Source organism: Mobula birostris, chromosome 1 (assembly GCF_030028105.1).
Source record: "Mobula birostris isolate sMobBir1 chromosome 1, sMobBir1.hap1, whole genome shotgun sequence".
NCBI classification, from domain to species: Eukaryota; Metazoa; Chordata; class Chondrichthyes; order Myliobatiformes; family Myliobatidae; genus Mobula; species Mobula birostris.
Genome location: NC_092370.1, coordinates 46,068,098 through 46,085,328, shown reverse-complemented (window position 1 = coordinate 46,085,328; position 17,231 = coordinate 46,068,098). Strand labels below are relative to the sequence as shown.

At 40.2% G+C, this 17,231-nt stretch overlaps 1 protein-coding gene across 2 annotated transcripts in view; it reads left to right on the top strand.

Moving 5' to 3' along the window:
- Window positions 1–17,231, top strand: part of lyn (LYN proto-oncogene, Src family tyrosine kinase) — a 102,616-nt gene that overhangs the window by 41,067 nt on the left and 44,318 nt on the right. For both annotated transcript variants that reach the window (XM_072254793.1, XM_072254789.1), the window contains exons 5-8: window positions 6,283–6,381; window positions 6,477–6,580; window positions 6,702–6,851; window positions 8,543–8,695. In XM_072254793.1, coding sequence (XP_072110894.1) covers window positions 6,283–6,381; window positions 6,477–6,580; window positions 6,702–6,851; window positions 8,543–8,695 — 506 coding nt within the window. The remainder of the gene's footprint in view (window positions 1–6,282; window positions 6,382–6,476; window positions 6,581–6,701; window positions 6,852–8,542; window positions 8,696–17,231) is intronic.

Here is a 17,231-nt window from a genome sequence, read left to right as displayed (position 1 = left end):
GCTGAGTTCCTCCAGCAGTTTGTGTGTGTTGCTTGGATTTCCAGCATCTGCAGATTTTCTCTTGTTTGAGGTTTGACATCAGAGTTTTCCTTCTCCTAAATGAGCTGCCAACTATGGATGACAAACCCCAGCTCCTAAAGTGACTGATTCTAGGGTGCCAGTAACCCGCCTTTGCCTCATCTCTTGTCAGTAGAAACACCTCCACTGGGTCTAGTAGATAAGCCACACATGAAAGTCAGGAGCTGGACTTGGTTGTCAGAAGCTATTTGAGGTGCACGCCATTGGGAGCATTTAATAAGTAGTGGGAGCTTAGTCATAGTCATAGTCATACTTTATTGATCCCGGGGGAAATTGGATTTCATTACAGTTGCACCATAAATAATTAAATAGTAATATGTAAATTATGCCAGGAAATAAGTCCAGGACCAGCCGATTGGCTCAGGGTGTCTGATCCTCCAAAGGAGGAGTTGTAAAGTTTGATGGCCACAGGCAGGAATGACTTTCTATGAAGCTCTGTGTTGCATCTCGGTGGAATGAGTCTCTGGCTGAATGTACTCCTGTGCCCAACCAGTACATTATGTAGTGGATGGGAGACATTGTCCAAGATGGCATGCAACTTGGACAGCATCCTCTTTTCAGACACCACCATCAGAGAGTCCTGTTCCATCCCCACAACATCACTGGCCTTACAAATGAGTTTGTTGATTCTGTTGGGGTCTGCTACCCTCAGCCTGCTGCCCCAGCACACAACAGCAAACATGATAGCACTGGCCACCACAGACTCGTAGAACATCCTCAGCATCGTCCGGCAGATGTTAAAGGACCTCAGTCTCCTCAGGAAATAGAGACGGCTCAGACCCTTCTTGTGGACAGCCTCAGTGTTCTTTGACCAGTCCAGTTTATTGTCAATTCGTATCCCCAGGTATCTGTAATCCTCCACCATGTCCACACTGACCCCCTGGATGGAAACAGGGGTCACCGGTACCTTAGCTCTCCTCAGGTCTACCACCAGCTCCTTAGTCTTTTTCACATTAAGCTGCAGTTTATCCACACTACCACCACACCCCTGGCTATACTCATGTTAAGGATCCTTTTGCTCATCGGGAACCAATTAATTCTCAGTTGAGGTTGAAAACAGTTTAGTTAATCCATCAGTAAACAATACTAAATGACAGTACTATTGAAAGAAATAAATTACACTGAAAATCCTGTGCAAATAAAAAAAATGGTGAGATTAGATTTTCCAAATTTCAGAGTCCATTATTCTTTATTATTTCACTGGAATATGTCGGAGTTCACACTTTCAAATTAACTAGGAATAAATCCAATTCCATTCATTTCTTTCAGTGAATATCTCTGTGTTGCTGCTCTGTGGTCCAGACGGAGGGCTACCCCTACCACTCTCCAAATTTGCTTTTGTGCCGAATGTAGAGCCTTTGTTTCTTCAGCAAACAACAATCTAGTTCTGCGTGCCTTTCATCCCAACAATAACATCACAGAAGCCTGAACAAATTGCCTGACAAGCTGTGCTGTTTGCTCAGAAATGGCTTGCAGGTTTTTTTTGTGTACTGCATCTCATGACTGAATAATTGCTTTTCACAATTTGTTTGCATTCAACTGTTTTCCTCTGTATTTTTCATCTAGCATAATCTCACTAATGACGTTTCCTGTCCACATGATGGTACACTAGACTATTTACGTTTATTCTGGAAAGTACAGTGCAATCTAATTTACCTTGTAATGACATGTATGGTGCTCAGCGCTGCCCAATGGCTGCACTAATCCTTTGTGGCCTGGAGGCCTCACTGGCTCAGGCATTCCACAAAGCATGGATTGGCTCTTGAGCAGTGACTAGGTCTCAGGCAGAAGAACTGGAGCCGTGCTCCGGGATGGTTTGACCATAGACATTTCTCTGATCAGTTGAAATAGATTTAAATCTTAAAATAAATTATTTTGTAACACCTAATATCAATTAATTAAAGAAATAAATGTACAACAAAATAAACAAAAGCAGTTAAGTTTGCATATTTGATGAAAATTATCCCATTCAAATGAATGGGATTGTGAAACAACGGATATGACTACCACAACTGGTGTGAGGCCGAGAAGTTTATCTATCCCATATCACAGTAGTGAGTCCAGGAGTGTTGGAGTTGCTTTATTAAAGAGCATGTCTTGCCTACTGTTCATGGAGGGGAGGGTGGTTTCTGTGATGTGAAAGATCAAGTTGCACTGGACCTGACCCCTATACTGTACTTCTTCCCTGAAATCACAAAAACTAACTTGCAAGAAGTTCTTTTTTTTGTCAATGTGCCTGCAGAGAGTAAATGCAAGTTAAACTGTTGTACAAAGTCTGGGTGGGGTTACAAAGCTGTTGGGGAGTAAGAAAAAAAAAGCAAGAAAAATATGTTTCTCATTCAAATTCAAAAAATACACTGACCTCAGGTACCATGACTGAGTAAACCCTGGCAAATTAATTAATTCTGAGCTGAGAATGTTGCCCTCATCTCGTCAGTGGCTAGACTTATATTCCATAGAATTAGGAAAAGAACAATGGATGAATACTTAAGCAAGTTTGAAATGAAAAGCAAATTTCACAACTAGTATCACAGAATCAACTAGATTGGTGGAAAAGTAGATCTGATGCATTGATACCCCTTGGAGAAGGAAATCTATTGTCCTTATCCAGTCTGGTCTTTATTAGCTTGCTTTCTTATGTATGCCAGTTTTGTAGTCTTTGGAGCTTAGAAAAATGAGTGGTGACCTCATTAAAAGATGAAGACCCTAAATAGACAAGGCAGGATACTTGTTTAGATATTTCTTAAAATCAAAGCACATAGGAACCTCTTCTCACAGAGGGTAATGAATGTTTGAAATTCTCTATGTAAGTCAGCCAAAGAGGCTATCTCATTCAAGATGAGATAGATAATTATTTTTGAAAGATAGGCAATTGAGGGCTAATGGAACCTTGCACAGAAGTGGAAATGAGACCTGAGCTCTGATCAGATTAATGGTGGGATAGGTTTGATGGGCGAAATGACCAGAATCCCACGTCTATACTCTTATGTTGTAGTGTAAAAGACACTTAATTTCAAATAACTCAGTATTACACTCTACCACTTGGTTTATAGTTGCACAATTTATCTTTATAAAAATAATCAATAGAAAAATGGCATCATCTTCAGGTTATTTGAGCAGGGTGTTATTGTTAGTACTTTTTTTACAGCTCACTTTATTGAGCCATTCAATAAAATCACTCGTACACAAATTTCATAACTCATATCAGATTTGCTTGGGTCAAAACAGAGGTGATGATCCCAATGCATTTACTCTGCTTTTAAAAACCTTTGCAAGTCTATCCTTGCCTCCCATGTACAGCAGGAGCAGATAAAAGTTGTTTTGCTTTTTCATACTGTGCTGTATCACAGCATCTAAAAACGGGAATTACGAAGGCAAATGGCACCTTTTACTGTACAAGGTCACATGTTCTCTGGAAAATTGAGCTAATTTTGTCCCAAACTAGACATGCACTGTTTCACATTCAGTGACTTCATCTGTGATTTCCAACCTTCCACCCATGCTTAAAAATGCTGACTGATAAATTTTATTAATGGACTGCAGGGTGGGGGTCACTCTGTTCAGTCTGTACAGTCCATGGCTTGTATACATAGTTGGAAAAGAGGAAGAGAAAAGATTTGACACCAGTTATTTTAAGAAAGCATGAAACTGGCTTAGCCACTTCCTTCTCTAACTTTCAAAGTGTTTCAAAGTTCTGACCATAATTTTTTGTTACTTCTCCTAATTCTCCTGTCAGCATTTGTCATGTACTCCCGTAATTGATATTTTGTACATTTTATTGTGCTAAGGGCAATTCAGTATTTAAAACTGTTGCAGGTGTAGGGAACAGCAGCCTTGTTAGTTCTTATTCACTGTTGCCCCACTTATTCCATTGTTCAAATATGTGTGATTCTACATCTTTAGATATGTATACAAATAGATGCATATGCACATAAGCTTTCATGAGGTGTCAGAAATTTACTGACTAGCAACGTATTTCCTTTTGACACCAGCTGACTTGTTAAATGTCAGTATATCACATGAGTTTGATCTCTAGCCATTTGAATGCTGTGCTGAATCATGTCCTTTAGGAAGAAGAAGAAGAATTTTCTTCTTCATAGAAATAAATATTAGAAAATGAGTCTTTCTCAGAGACTATCATCAAAATTATGTATTTCACTTTGTAAATCCCTACATAATTTGAAATCAAAGTTTAGAATTGCACCAAAAGTAACAAAGCAAGTAGATACTTATCAGAAGTTGTACAAGGATGTTGGCAATTGTTGTGCACAGTGCAATGTTTTTATAGGACCATTTAATCAAAAACTCTGAGTTTGCTGTGTGTGTGGGTGGCAGTTCAATGGAGTGAGCATAACAACTTCAGTCACAACATGGTCAAGACCAAAGAAATTGTGGACTTTAGGAAGGTGCAGGCTGACCACTCCTCACTGCACATTAAAGGGCTCCTCCGTGTAGAGAGTCAGGGGCACTGAATTTCTGCAAGTGCACATAATAGACGATCTTATCTGATCCCTCAACACCATCTCTTCAGTCAAGAAAGCACAGCAGTGTCTCCATTTTCTGAGGAGATTGAGATGAGTGAGGCTCCCTTCCACCCCCCTCCCTCCCCCCCCCAAGCATTCTAAACCCAGTTTTACAGCAGCAGTACTGTGAATGTCCTGGCCAACTGCATCACCATCTCACCACTTGGTACGGGAATCGCAAGGCACCTCACTGCAGGTCCCTACAAAGGAACAAAGGATAGAGAGGACTGCTGATAAGATCAGCAGGGTCTCTCTTTCACACAACAGAAATATTTATCAAGAGTGCTGCGCATGCAGGGAACTTAGTATTATCCATGAGCCCTCCCATCCGTCCAACAATCTCTTTGACTCCTTACTGTCAGGATGTTAGGATAGGAAATGGCTTCTTCCCCCAGGCTGTAAAGGCACTGAACTCCCTGTCACCACCCAGGTTCCATCACATATGACATCCCAGTAACGTTATATTGTTTACATTTTTAATTGTCTCAGAAATGTAACTTATTATTTGTTAATTTATCTCTGCTAATACTGCCTTGTGTTGTGTGTGTAAGTTCTATGCACTTACACACACAACACACACCTGGGTCCAGAGGAACGTTGTTCCGTTTGGCAGTATAAATGTGTACGGTTGAATGTCGATAAACTGAACTATTTGCATCATAATAGAAATATCCCCACACTCTCAGTGACCATAAAACATGTTTTAATATCACTTGTTCAAATGAAAGGTGCAGGTTCTTCATGGCAAAAGAAGGTTTTCATGAGACCGAGACCTGGATTGGTACAGCTAAGAAGGAACGGAGTGGCACCACGGTTGATTTTACAAGGGAATCCCTTTAAAGCATCCCCTTGACCCTTGCTCTAAACCTCTTTCTACCCACACGTATGTTTTCAGTTACTGTCTGTTGTGTAAGGAGATGATAATGTATTAGACCAGCCATTCCTACATTTTTGTTAGGATGCCATTTCTCCTATGCTTTCCACTGACTTGTGATGCTAGAGCCTTGCTATGTTACTTGGCCAGAGGTCACTGTCTAATTATGGTAGCAGATTTATAATAGAAGTGACCAGACACACCACTTGAAATGTCTAGTAGGTGGTTGTTTTATAGGCATCCGTTAGTCTCATGAGACCATGGATTTGTGCCTTGGAAGGTTTCCAGGGCACAGGCCTGGGCAAGGTTGTATGGAACACCGGCAGTTGCCCATGCTGCGTCTCGCTCCCCTCTCCACGCCACTGATATTGTCCAAGGGAAGGGCATTAGGGTCGATACAGCTTGGCACCAGTGTTGCCGCAGAGCACTGTGTGGTTAAGTGCCTTGCTCAAGGACATACACGCTACCTCAGCCAAGGCTCGAACTTGCGACTTTCAAATCACTAGATTAACGCCTTAACTACTTGGCCACGTGCCAACACTGTAAAGCTATGAGAAATGTTCAACACATCTTGACATCTCCTTATTCTTGTCAATGAGATTTATTTCACCATTGCAGAACTTGAGGGGGAACTTAGTGCTGGTTGGACCAAAATTTGCTTCAGGCTGCCAAGCCTGACTATTAGATTTCAGTGTCTGAAAATACAGTATCTATTGTTGGAGGTTAATCTCACATTTACTTATGCAGAAAACGTACAATCCATGTCTTAACACTTAACATTGTGCTACGCTGTTATTTCTCTTCCAGGCACGGTGAGTGGTGGAAAGCCAAGTCCTTATCAACTAGGAAAGAGGGATATATTCCAAGTAATTATGTAGCAGTGGTCAACACGCTGGAAACTGAGGAGTATGTTGTTACTTTTTTGAACTTCAAGAAAGTGCAATTCATTTTTGGTTAACCTTACATGCAAATTAAATGTTCACACTCTTGTTATTTTTGAGGTGGTTCTTTAAGGATATCAGCCGCAAAGATTCAGAAAGACAGTTGTTAGCACCTGGAAATAAAGCTGGTTCATTCCTCATTAGGGAGAGTGAAACATCAAAAGGTATGACCATAACTTTGTCTGCAGTTTTCATATCTCACTGAGGAAGCATGTTTTAATGTTATTTTAACACAATATGACTTACTTGTATTACATATAACCTCTCTTTTCTCTTGTTTATTAGGTAGCTACTCACTGTCAATGAGAGATGCTGACCCTCAAATGGGTGATGTGGTTAAACACTACAAGATTCGATGTTTGGATAATGGAGGATTTTACATTTCTCCTCGAATTATGTTTATTGACCTGAATGAGCTAATTAAACATTATCAAAGTAAGTGTTAACAGATGGTGTATTTTATATCTGCAATGTTAATTAATACATACTGTATGTATCTGAAACAAATCCAAGGCTTGAAATAATTATTTAAGTAGATAAAATTCCAAAATGTGTTTGCCCATTTTTTTGGTTTGAACTGAAACTTACTCATTTTGTTTCTAATTTGCCCATCTATTCTTGGCTTGAATACATTTGCTCATATAAAATCTGAAAGTTGGCCAAACCATATTCCCAGATATCTGACAGACTGTCAAAGATGTCAAACAAAATTCATACTGGTGAATTTTTGTATTTACTAACTTTCAAATACAAAGTTTTACAATTAGTGGTGTTGTTAGAAATATATGCTTTATTTTATATAACCATATAACAATTAAAGCATGGCAACAGCCCATCTCGGCCCTTCTAGTCCGTACTGAACTCTTACTCCCACTGAGTCCCACTCGGCCCATAACCCTCCATTCCTTTCCTGTCCATATATCTACCCAATTTAACTTTAAACGACAACATCGAACCTGCCTCAACCACTTCTGCTGGAAGCTCATCCCACACAGCTACCACTCTCTGAGTAAAGAAGTTCCCCCTCATGTTACCCCTAAACTTTTGCCCTTTAACTCTCAACTCATGTCCTCTTGTTTGAATCTCCCCCATACTCAATGGAAAAAGCCTATCCACGTCAACTCTATCAATCCCCCTCATAATTTTAAATACTTCTATCAAGTCTCCCCTCAACCTTCTACGCTCCAAAGAATAAAGACCTAACTTGTTCAACCTTTCTATGTAACTTAGGAGATGAAACCCAGGCAACATTTTAGTAAATCTCCCCTGTGCTCTCTCAATTTTATTGACATCTTTCCTATAATTCGATGACCAGAACTGTACACAGTACTCCAAATTTGGCCTTACCAATGCCTTATACAATTTCAACATTACATCTCAACTCCTATACTCAATGCTCTGATTATATTTTAAAGAATATAAGTTTAAAAACCAGAAATGTACTAAATAATTAAACTACATTTATTTTCATTTAAATTGCATTTAAATAGGTTACCTGAAATAATCATTTCCATAGTAACTATTCCTTTCCATTGAAGTGAATGAGGTTGCTGAATCTGTACAGGTTCAGGAGACAATGTCCCCAATATAATCCCAGCTGGCAATTTTCCACTGGACTCCAAAACAAGTTCATCATTGGGACACAGACAGGAAATTCCTGTGAGCACACCTCAGGAAGAACCGAACATCTGTGTTTGTGCTTCTTTGTATGAGGGTCCTGAGCTTCCCAAAGGTTATGGAGGGAAATACTGCGCAAGAAAATCTGATCACATACTAAAAGTTCTTGCCAACATGGGGAAGGGTGGGGCTGGGTGGTCAGGAGGAGATGTAGAAGAATTTCCCACTAAAAGGCAGTCAAATCAAGGCCACGATACCTCTCTAACTATTGCTTTCTTTCTCAAAAAAAGATTATGGGCTGATTAGGTTTCTACTAACAATCCCATCGACAATCTACTGCATGCAGATATGTATGTATCTATAACTGGTATTTATTTTATTCTGAAGAATGTTTTTCATTCATTGCAAAGTTGTGGGAACCTTATAATGAAGCTGACAACTGAGGTTGCAGCAACTCTAGAAGATATTTCAGAATAAATTAATTGATCACTCATTGTCTTATTCATTAGAACAGTCTGATGGCCTGTGCCGGAAGCTTGGATCACCCTGTCTTAGTCCTAAGCCACAAAAACCATGGGATAAAGATGCTTGGGAAATTCCACGAGAATCTGTGAAGTTAGTTAAGAAACTTGGAGCTGGACAGTTTGGAGAAGTATGGATGGGTATGTAGACTGGATTAATTCTATAAATGTCTTTTAAAAAATGATCCAAATGAAAATATTTTGTTTTTCAGAATAAAATATGAAGTATGGACTACTACTTTGTAGTCCATTATACAATTAACTATGTATATTATCATTTCGAAGTAAGTGTTCGGAGGTTTATCTTAAATCAGGTCTTTGAATGTTTTTGGGAAGCTTATTCCAATTTGTTACTGGGAAGTTACATACAGAAAATGAGTCTTATTTCAGTGGTTGGTAATTTGATAGAGAAGATTCCAAGAGGCAGGATTTATGAACATTTGGAGAGGCATAATATGATTAGGAATAGTCAGCATGGCTTTGTCAAGGGTAGGTCGTGCCTTACGAGCCTGATTGAATTTTTTGAGGATGTGGCTAATCATGAAGGTAGAGCCATAGATGTAGAGAATAAGGATTTCAGCAAGGCATTTGACAAGGTACCCCATGCAAGGCTTATTGAGAAAGTAAGGAGGCATGGGATCCAAGAGGACATTGTTTTGTGTATCCAGAACTGGCTTGCCCATGAAGGCAAAGTGTGGTTGTAGATGGATCATATTCTGCATGGAGGCCGGTGACTCAGGGATCTGTTCTTGGGCCCTTACTCTTTGTGATTTTTGTAAATGACCTTGAGGATGAAGTGGAGGGATGGGTTAGTAAATTTGCTAATGACACAAAAGTTGGAGGTCTTGTGGATAGTGTGGAGGGCTGTCAGAGGTTACAGCAGGACATTGATAGGATGCAAAACTGGCTGAGAAGTGAGAGATGGAGTTCAACCCAGATAAGTGTGAGGTGGTTCATTTTGGGAGGTCAAATAAATGGCAGAATATAACATTAATGGCAAGACTCTTGGCAGTGTGGAGGATCAGAGGGAACTTGGGGTCTGAGTTCATAGGACACTCAAAGCTGCTACGCAGGTTGACTCTGTGGTTAAGAAGGCATACGGTGCATTGGCCTTCATCAATCATGGGATTGAAGTTAAGAGCCGAGAGGTAATGTTGCAGCTACATAGGACCCTGGTCAGACCCCACTTGGAGTACTGTACTCAGTTCTGGTTGCCTCACTACAGGAAGGATGTAGAAACATAGAAAAGGTGCAGAGGAGATTTACAAGGATGTTGCCTGGATTGGGGAGCATGCCTTATGAGAATAGGTCGAGTGGACTCGGCCTTTTCTCCTTGGAGCGACTGAGGATGTGAAGTGACCTGATAGAGGTGTACAAGGTATTGAGAGACATTGATTGTGTGGCTAGTCAGAGGCTTTTCCCCAGGGCTGAAATGGCTAGCATGAGTGGGCATATTTTTAAGGTGCTTGGAAGTAGGAGATGTCAGGGGTAATTTGTTGTTGTTTTGTGTTTTTTTTACATGAGGAGAGTGGTGTGTGTGTGGAATGGGCTGCCGGTGTTGGTTGTGGAGGTGGAAGCGATAAGAGACTCCTGGATGGATACATGGAGCTTAGTAAAATAGAGGACTATGGGTAAGCCTAGGTAGTTCTAAGGTAGAGACATGTTCGGCACAGCTTTGTATCTTCAGAAACTCCAGCCATTGCTGTTCTGCCGTCATCTTTGCCAGTGTCTTCTTCCAATCAACTTTGGCCTGTATCGTGCTGTAGGTTTTCTATGTTTCTAAGATTTATACATGGTTATTATGGAGTGATACAATGTTTTGGGATAGTATTTTTATTCTGGCTGCCAAATCCTGATTTCTTTGTCTTATGGCTGTGTCCTCTTGGATAGCCTCTTTCTCCAAAATCTCCTACTTAAATGTTAAAATTTCACCAATTAATAGAAATTAGTAAAATTTCACAAAGAAAGGTGACATTTAGTTTTAAATTGGCATCAGAATCAGCACAAAAATATTGAAAAGGGTGATGAATACAGGATTGAAGGTGTTATATTTGAATACACACAGTATATGGAATAAGGTAGATGATCTGTTAGCACAATTAGAAATTGGCAGGTATAACACTGTGAGCATAACTGAGTCGTGGTTGAAAGAAGATAATTTGCTGGGATCTTAATGTCCAAGGATATACATTGTATTGAAATGATAAACAGGTAGAAAAAGGGGTTGGGGTCTATCTATTGGTTGAAAAATGAAATCAACTCCTTAGAAAGTGATGACATAGGATTGAAAGATGTAGAATGCTTGTGGATAATGTTAGGAAACTGCAAGGGTAAAAGGACTCTGATGGGAATTATATACAGGCATCCAAACAGTATCCAGAAAGTAGGGTACAAATTAAAATTGGAGATAGAAAAGCATCTAGAAAGGGCAATGTTACGATAATCATGGGGGATTTCGATAGGCGGGTAGATTGGAAAGATTCATTTGGTGCTAGATCCCAAGTGAAAGAGTTTGTAGAATGCCTACAAGATTTTTTTAAGCAGCTTTTGATTGAACCCACCAGAGAAAAGGCAATTCTGGATTGGGTGTTGTGTAAGAAACCAGATTTAATTAGGGAGATTAAGGTAAAGGAACCCTTGGGAGGAAGAAACTAAAGTCAGATGTATCAATAGTACAGTGGAGGAAAGGGAATTTCAGAAGCATGAGAGAGGAACTGGCCAAAGTTGATTGGAAGAAGACACTGGCAAAGATGACGGCAGAACAGCAATGGCTGGAGTTTCTGAAGGCAATTCGGAAGGTGCAGAATAGATACATCACAAAGATGAAGTATTCTAAAGGGAGGAAGACAGAACTATGGCTAACAAGTGAAAGATAGCAGAAAAACAAAACAGGGGGTATATAACATAGCAAAAATTACTGGCAGGTTAGAGGATTGGGAAGATTTTAAAAATCAACAGAAGGCATCTTAAAAAGCAATAAGGAGAGAAAAGATGAAATATGAATGTAAGGTGCCCAATTACGTAAAGAGAAGGTACCAAAAGATATTTCAGATATATAAAGAGTATAAGAGAGGTGAGAGTAGACATCAGATTGCTGGAGAATGATGCTGTAGAGATAGTAATGGAGAACAAAGAAATGGTGCATGTACTTAATAGGTATTTTGTGTCAGTCTTCACTGTGGAAGACACCTACAGTATGCCTTAAATTCGAGTGTGTCAGAGGCAGAAGTGGGTGTAGTTGCTATTACTAGGGAGAAGGTGATTGAGAAGCTGATAGGTCTAAAGGTCATCTGGTTCATATGGACTACACCCCAGGGTTCTAAAAGAGGTAACCGAAGAGATTGTGGAGACATTAGTAGTGATCTTTCAAGAATCACTGGATTCTGGAATGGTTTGTAGGACTGAAAATTGCAAATGTCACTCCACACCTTAAGGGCGAAGACAAAAAAAGGAAATATATAAGCCAGTTAGCCTGACTTCAGTGGTAAGGAAGATGTTGTAGTCTTTTATTAAGGACGAGGTTTCGGAGTACCAGGAAGCACATGATAAAGTAAGCCAAAGTCAGCATGGTTTCCTTAAAGGGAAATCTTGTTTGACAGATCTGTTAGAATTCTTTGAGGACCTTACTGGTAGCATAGACAAATGAGAGTCAGTGGATGTTGTTGGCTTAGATTTTCAGAAGTCCTTTGATAAAGTGCTGCACAATGAGCTGCTAAACAAGATAAAAGTCCATGATATTACAGGAATCATACTAGCATGGATAGAAGATTGGCTGATTGGCAGGAGGCGGACTGAAAATAAAAGGGAGCTTTTTCTGGTTGGCTGTCAGTGACTAGTGGTGCTCCATAGGGGTCGGTGTTAGGACCGCTTCCTTTCATGTTATATTTTAATGATTAGGGTTACAGAAATGATGGCTCTGTGGCCAAGTTTGTGGTTGATACAAAGACAGGTGGAAAGGCAGATAGTGTTGATGAAGCAGGGAGGCTGCAGAAGGACTTAGAGATTGGGAGACTTGGCAAAGCTGGGGCAAATGGAATATAGTGTAGGGAAGTGTATGGTCATGCACTTTGGTAGAAGGAATAAAGGTGTAAGATGAACTGTTTCCACTCCATTTCCTGGGTTCAGAGTAAATGAAGAATCTGGTATGAGATCCACAGATGGAATGAAAGGATCTTACTGGTGTGGGTGAGAAAGTTGTGATTTTTGCAAATACTTTCTGCTTTGCCAACGGCCTTCAGTTCAAGCTGCTTAGTACCTTATAGGGTGCTCCATTTTAAAGATAATCATAGGGCAGGCATTCCTATGTGAGAATACTACACTTCTTCGGAAAGACATTTTCTCTTCTTGGGAATCTCTTCCTGTGGTGCAGCTTGGAGTAGAGAGCTTGGTTGTGGAATCTGGCATCAGGAATACAATTTTGTGTGAAGTTCAACTTACTAGGGTTGGCGGAATGCAGTCAGAGCCTTGAGCTGGAGATGTTAGCCTGTCAGAGGATGGTTTGTTTATTTTACCAGCTTGGAGAATTTTGCAAAGAAAATATTGGTGATAGTTCACCAGAGCTTCCAGGTGCCAACTGTAGAATGATCATGTCTCTGAAGCATGCAGGAGGATGAGGCTCACTGCTTGGTAGACTATCACCTTGATTATAGGTTTGAGGTCTGGATTTTGAAGCTTTCTTTCCTTCATTTGGTTAAGGGCTGTGCTAGTGAACAGAAAACGGTTATGAATTTTGTCTTTGGTGTCTTTCCTCGCTGAGAGGTCACCCGTGAGATATGGAAGGTAACTTTTGGCATCTGGATTGTCATGTGGTGCTGTGTGGCAGAGGCAAGTTGGTGATGGTCCTTTTTCTACTGAAGGTTTCATGGAAGGTTTCCCTTTCATGAGTTACAATGTACGAGTCATTGATGACTTGGAACTTGGTTTCCAGGTGTGTAGGTACATAAGCAGGACTGTGCTTTGTAATGCAGTGGCAGAGTAAAACATCTGCCCATTGGATTTTAGGCCTTTTGTATCTAATCTTCCAGCAAACAAGGAGAACAGTGAATATCTTACCTCATGACTATTGAGTTTACACGTAGAATATGTACCATGCTGGATGGGCAGGGCGGTGAGCTAGGAGTCAGAGAAAATATAATTAATGTTCAATGTTATCATAATTCAGGACTACATTTCTTCTCATTACTTACCCTGAAATTGAAAAGACTGGAAAAAGATCAACACTCTGGAGACAGAATAAGCTGAAATCTAATTTCTATGAAAGGACCCAGTAGATGGCATTTTTGGACTTGGTCATGGATTACAATGTAACCTTGAGCTCATATAGACTGTAAATATATGGGGGGCGGGGGGGGGTGGAGGGAATGATTAAACCTAATTTACTGCTGGCACACTGGGGGAGTAATAAAAAGCTTGTCTGAAATAAACTGTTCATACTGCTGCCTCGGAGTATATATAGATGTACACTAACTAAACTTGTATGGCATGAAGAATTGTCTTACCTTGTGTATCTCTTTTCAATAATTATGACCCAGTTTAGTTGTTTCACTATTTATTTGCTTACTTTCTTGCTCAGATTGAGCAGATTGCTGATTACTGCTTGTTGAATGTTGATAACTATAAGGTGAATACAATGCAGCTATTTAAACAGGTGCAGATCAATTAGGTTATGGGATAATATTTATATTAAAATCACTAAAAAGGGGACATGTTATACACATTTTTTTAAAGTGTAGCTCGATAGATTTTAAAAATGCAGTAATAATCAGTAATGAGAAACCATGGACTCAGATAATCCACTCAAGTGGAATATGGATGAAGTTTTAAATTTAATCCTTCAATAATTTACCTGAATAGTTCAATATTTCAGCAGTTCAAATGATGTATATTCTGGCTGTTTTTTCCCCAATTTGAGATCAGGACGAAATCACAAATGAGCAGACACTGATTTCACAACATGCTATCATTGGTAAAGCAACCAGTATTCCAGGAAGCTTAGACATCAAATGTGCAGAGTAGTCTGTAGGACAGGATGTTTCCTCTGAGTTGCGTAGGAAAGTTGACGTGTCCACTGGGTGAAGCTCTTCCTTTTGGGATTGTTGTTACAACTGTTGCATTGCATAAAACGACATTGTACATTTCCGTTTGCTACGTCCATTGACTATTCCTTTGCGTTATCAGTTTTCTTTGCATGACTTGCACACAACAAAGAAAACTGGTTATTTTTAAAAGACTGTCAGAACTGACGTACTTGCTATGGTATTGATCTGTAACTATTGCACATCAAACCATTGGTCTTAGTAGAACCAGTCTTTAGCTGGCAATTTAGGGTTAAGTTCCAGTAATCTGGAGGTCTGGACACAGCAATCTAGAGATCAAATTTCAACATCACAGGTATAAAATTTAAAGTCTTTTAATAATCTGGAAATTTAAAAATCATTGGCATCAATAAAAACAGAATTACTGGATTGTCATAAAACCTGTTCATTTCCACCGATGACTTTCAGAAGAAGCCTGCCTGCCATTCTTTTATGGTCTGGCGTGTTTGCGACTCCAGATCTCCTAATGGAGTTGAACGTTGGCCAAGCAAACCAGCTGGTTGTAGCATTACTGCAAATAGCGAATAAAATGGAATAGACCACCTGATGCCGACCTAAGCACCGTTCAGCCAGAGAAAAATCATCCTTCCCCTAAGGCATGTGAAGAGTGGTGTTTAAAAGGGCAGAGTTATCCCACAGACCACTCAAGTAACACCTTTATAAAGCTGCCACAGAATAGTACCTTACAGCAAATATGCCAGTGTCGTCCATCACAGTTTCTAAAAGGATGTTGTCCCGCATGCAGGTTAGAGTATAGTGGCAGAGAGATGGGCAGTGTCAGCGATGGATACTTACATTGCCTTTAGAACCTATTGTACAGGCAAAAGTAATCAAGTAAGTCCCTTGAGGAATGTAAAAAAGGAAATTCAGGAGGGCAGACAGGTTATAAAATATCCTTCACAGGTAAGATTAAGGAGAATCCTAAACAATTGTATGATAAACTCACAGAATATTTTTTAAATTTAGAGATACAGTACAGAACAGGCCCTTCCATCCTTTTGAGTTGCACCACCCAACAGCCCCACCCCCCCAAATTGTACCCGAGCCTAATCACAGGACAATTTACAATGACCAATTAACCTACTCACCAGTATACCCTTGGACTGTGAGTAGGAAGCAGAGCACCTGGAGAAAATCCACACACTCCATGGGAACGATGTACAAACTCCTTACAGGAGAGGCTGGAATTGAACTCTTAACTCCAGCACAACATCCCGAGCTGTGATAATGTCGGGCTAACCGCTACACTACTATGACGCAAGAGGATAGCCAGTGAAGCAGTGGGCCAAAAAGGTCATCTGTGTGTGGAGCCAGGCATTGCAGGTGAGGTCCTAAATGAACACAGCTTGTCTGTATTTACCAAGGAGGTCATGGATGATCGAGCTCAGGGAAGAATATATTGATGAGGAATATACTTATGTTTTTCAAAACAGAGTGGATAATTCACTGGGGCCCGGTGAGATCAATCCCAAACTGCTATGGGAAGCAAAAGAGGAGATCACTGGGGCTCTGATAGAGATTTTATTTTTTGCACCCTTGTTAACCATAGGCAAGATGCCAAAAGATTGGAAGATAGCTAATATTATTCCTTTATTTAAGGTCAACTGGGATAAGCCTTGTACCTACAGAATGGTGAACCTTGCATCAGTTTCAGAAAGTTATTGGAAAATTCCAAGTGACAGGATATATGTTCATTTAGAAAGGCAGGGACTGATTTGGGAAAGTCAGCTTGACTTTGAGGAGGAAATTCTATCTCAATAAATTGACTGTTTTCATTGAGGAAGCAACCAAATAGAATGATGAAGGCAGTAAATGTTATCTGCCTGGACTTTAGTAAGGCATTTGACAAGATCCTGCATGGTAGCGTGATCCAGAAGGTCAAAGCAAGCTGGAAAATAGGATCCAACATTGGATTGGTGATGTGAAGCAGAAGCTAGTAGCAGAAGTCTCGAAGTCTCGAAGTCTCTCTGTGTGTGCTTGGATTGGAAGTCTGTAATAATGATGTACTAATGTCTGAGAATTTGCAGGAACAATAGTGGCAGGAAATAGAATCATCTCCTATAAGGAGAGCCTAGCCAAGTCCCCTTTGTATTCAGTCGTGTTAGAATAGCTAAATCCTCCATCATTAACAGAAACTCAATTAGACTAATCAGAAACTGTGGCTACAATAGAAACTCAGAGGCTGGTTAACCTGCAGCAACAGACTCGGCACCTGATATCATAAACCCTTCCAACCAACTACAAAGCACAAGTTATGAGTGCAGTGGATTGGTGTAGGACGAACTCTTGAAGCTCAGCACCACCCAGCTCAAAGCAGAAAATATTTGACTGTTGCCCTATTCACTAATCTAAGCATGCATTCCCTCCACTACCAACATACTGTGGCTCCTATGTGTACCTTCTACAAAATGTACAGCAGTTCTTCACCAAAGTTGCTCCAACATCAACTCCTCTATCATCAAGAAGGGCAAAGGCAGCCAATGTATGGGTGCACCTGCATTATTAAGTTCCACTTCAAGCTGACTTAGAAATTCCAGATCTCCCTCCTCCACAACAATTCCAGAAGGCAGCTGACCCTATCA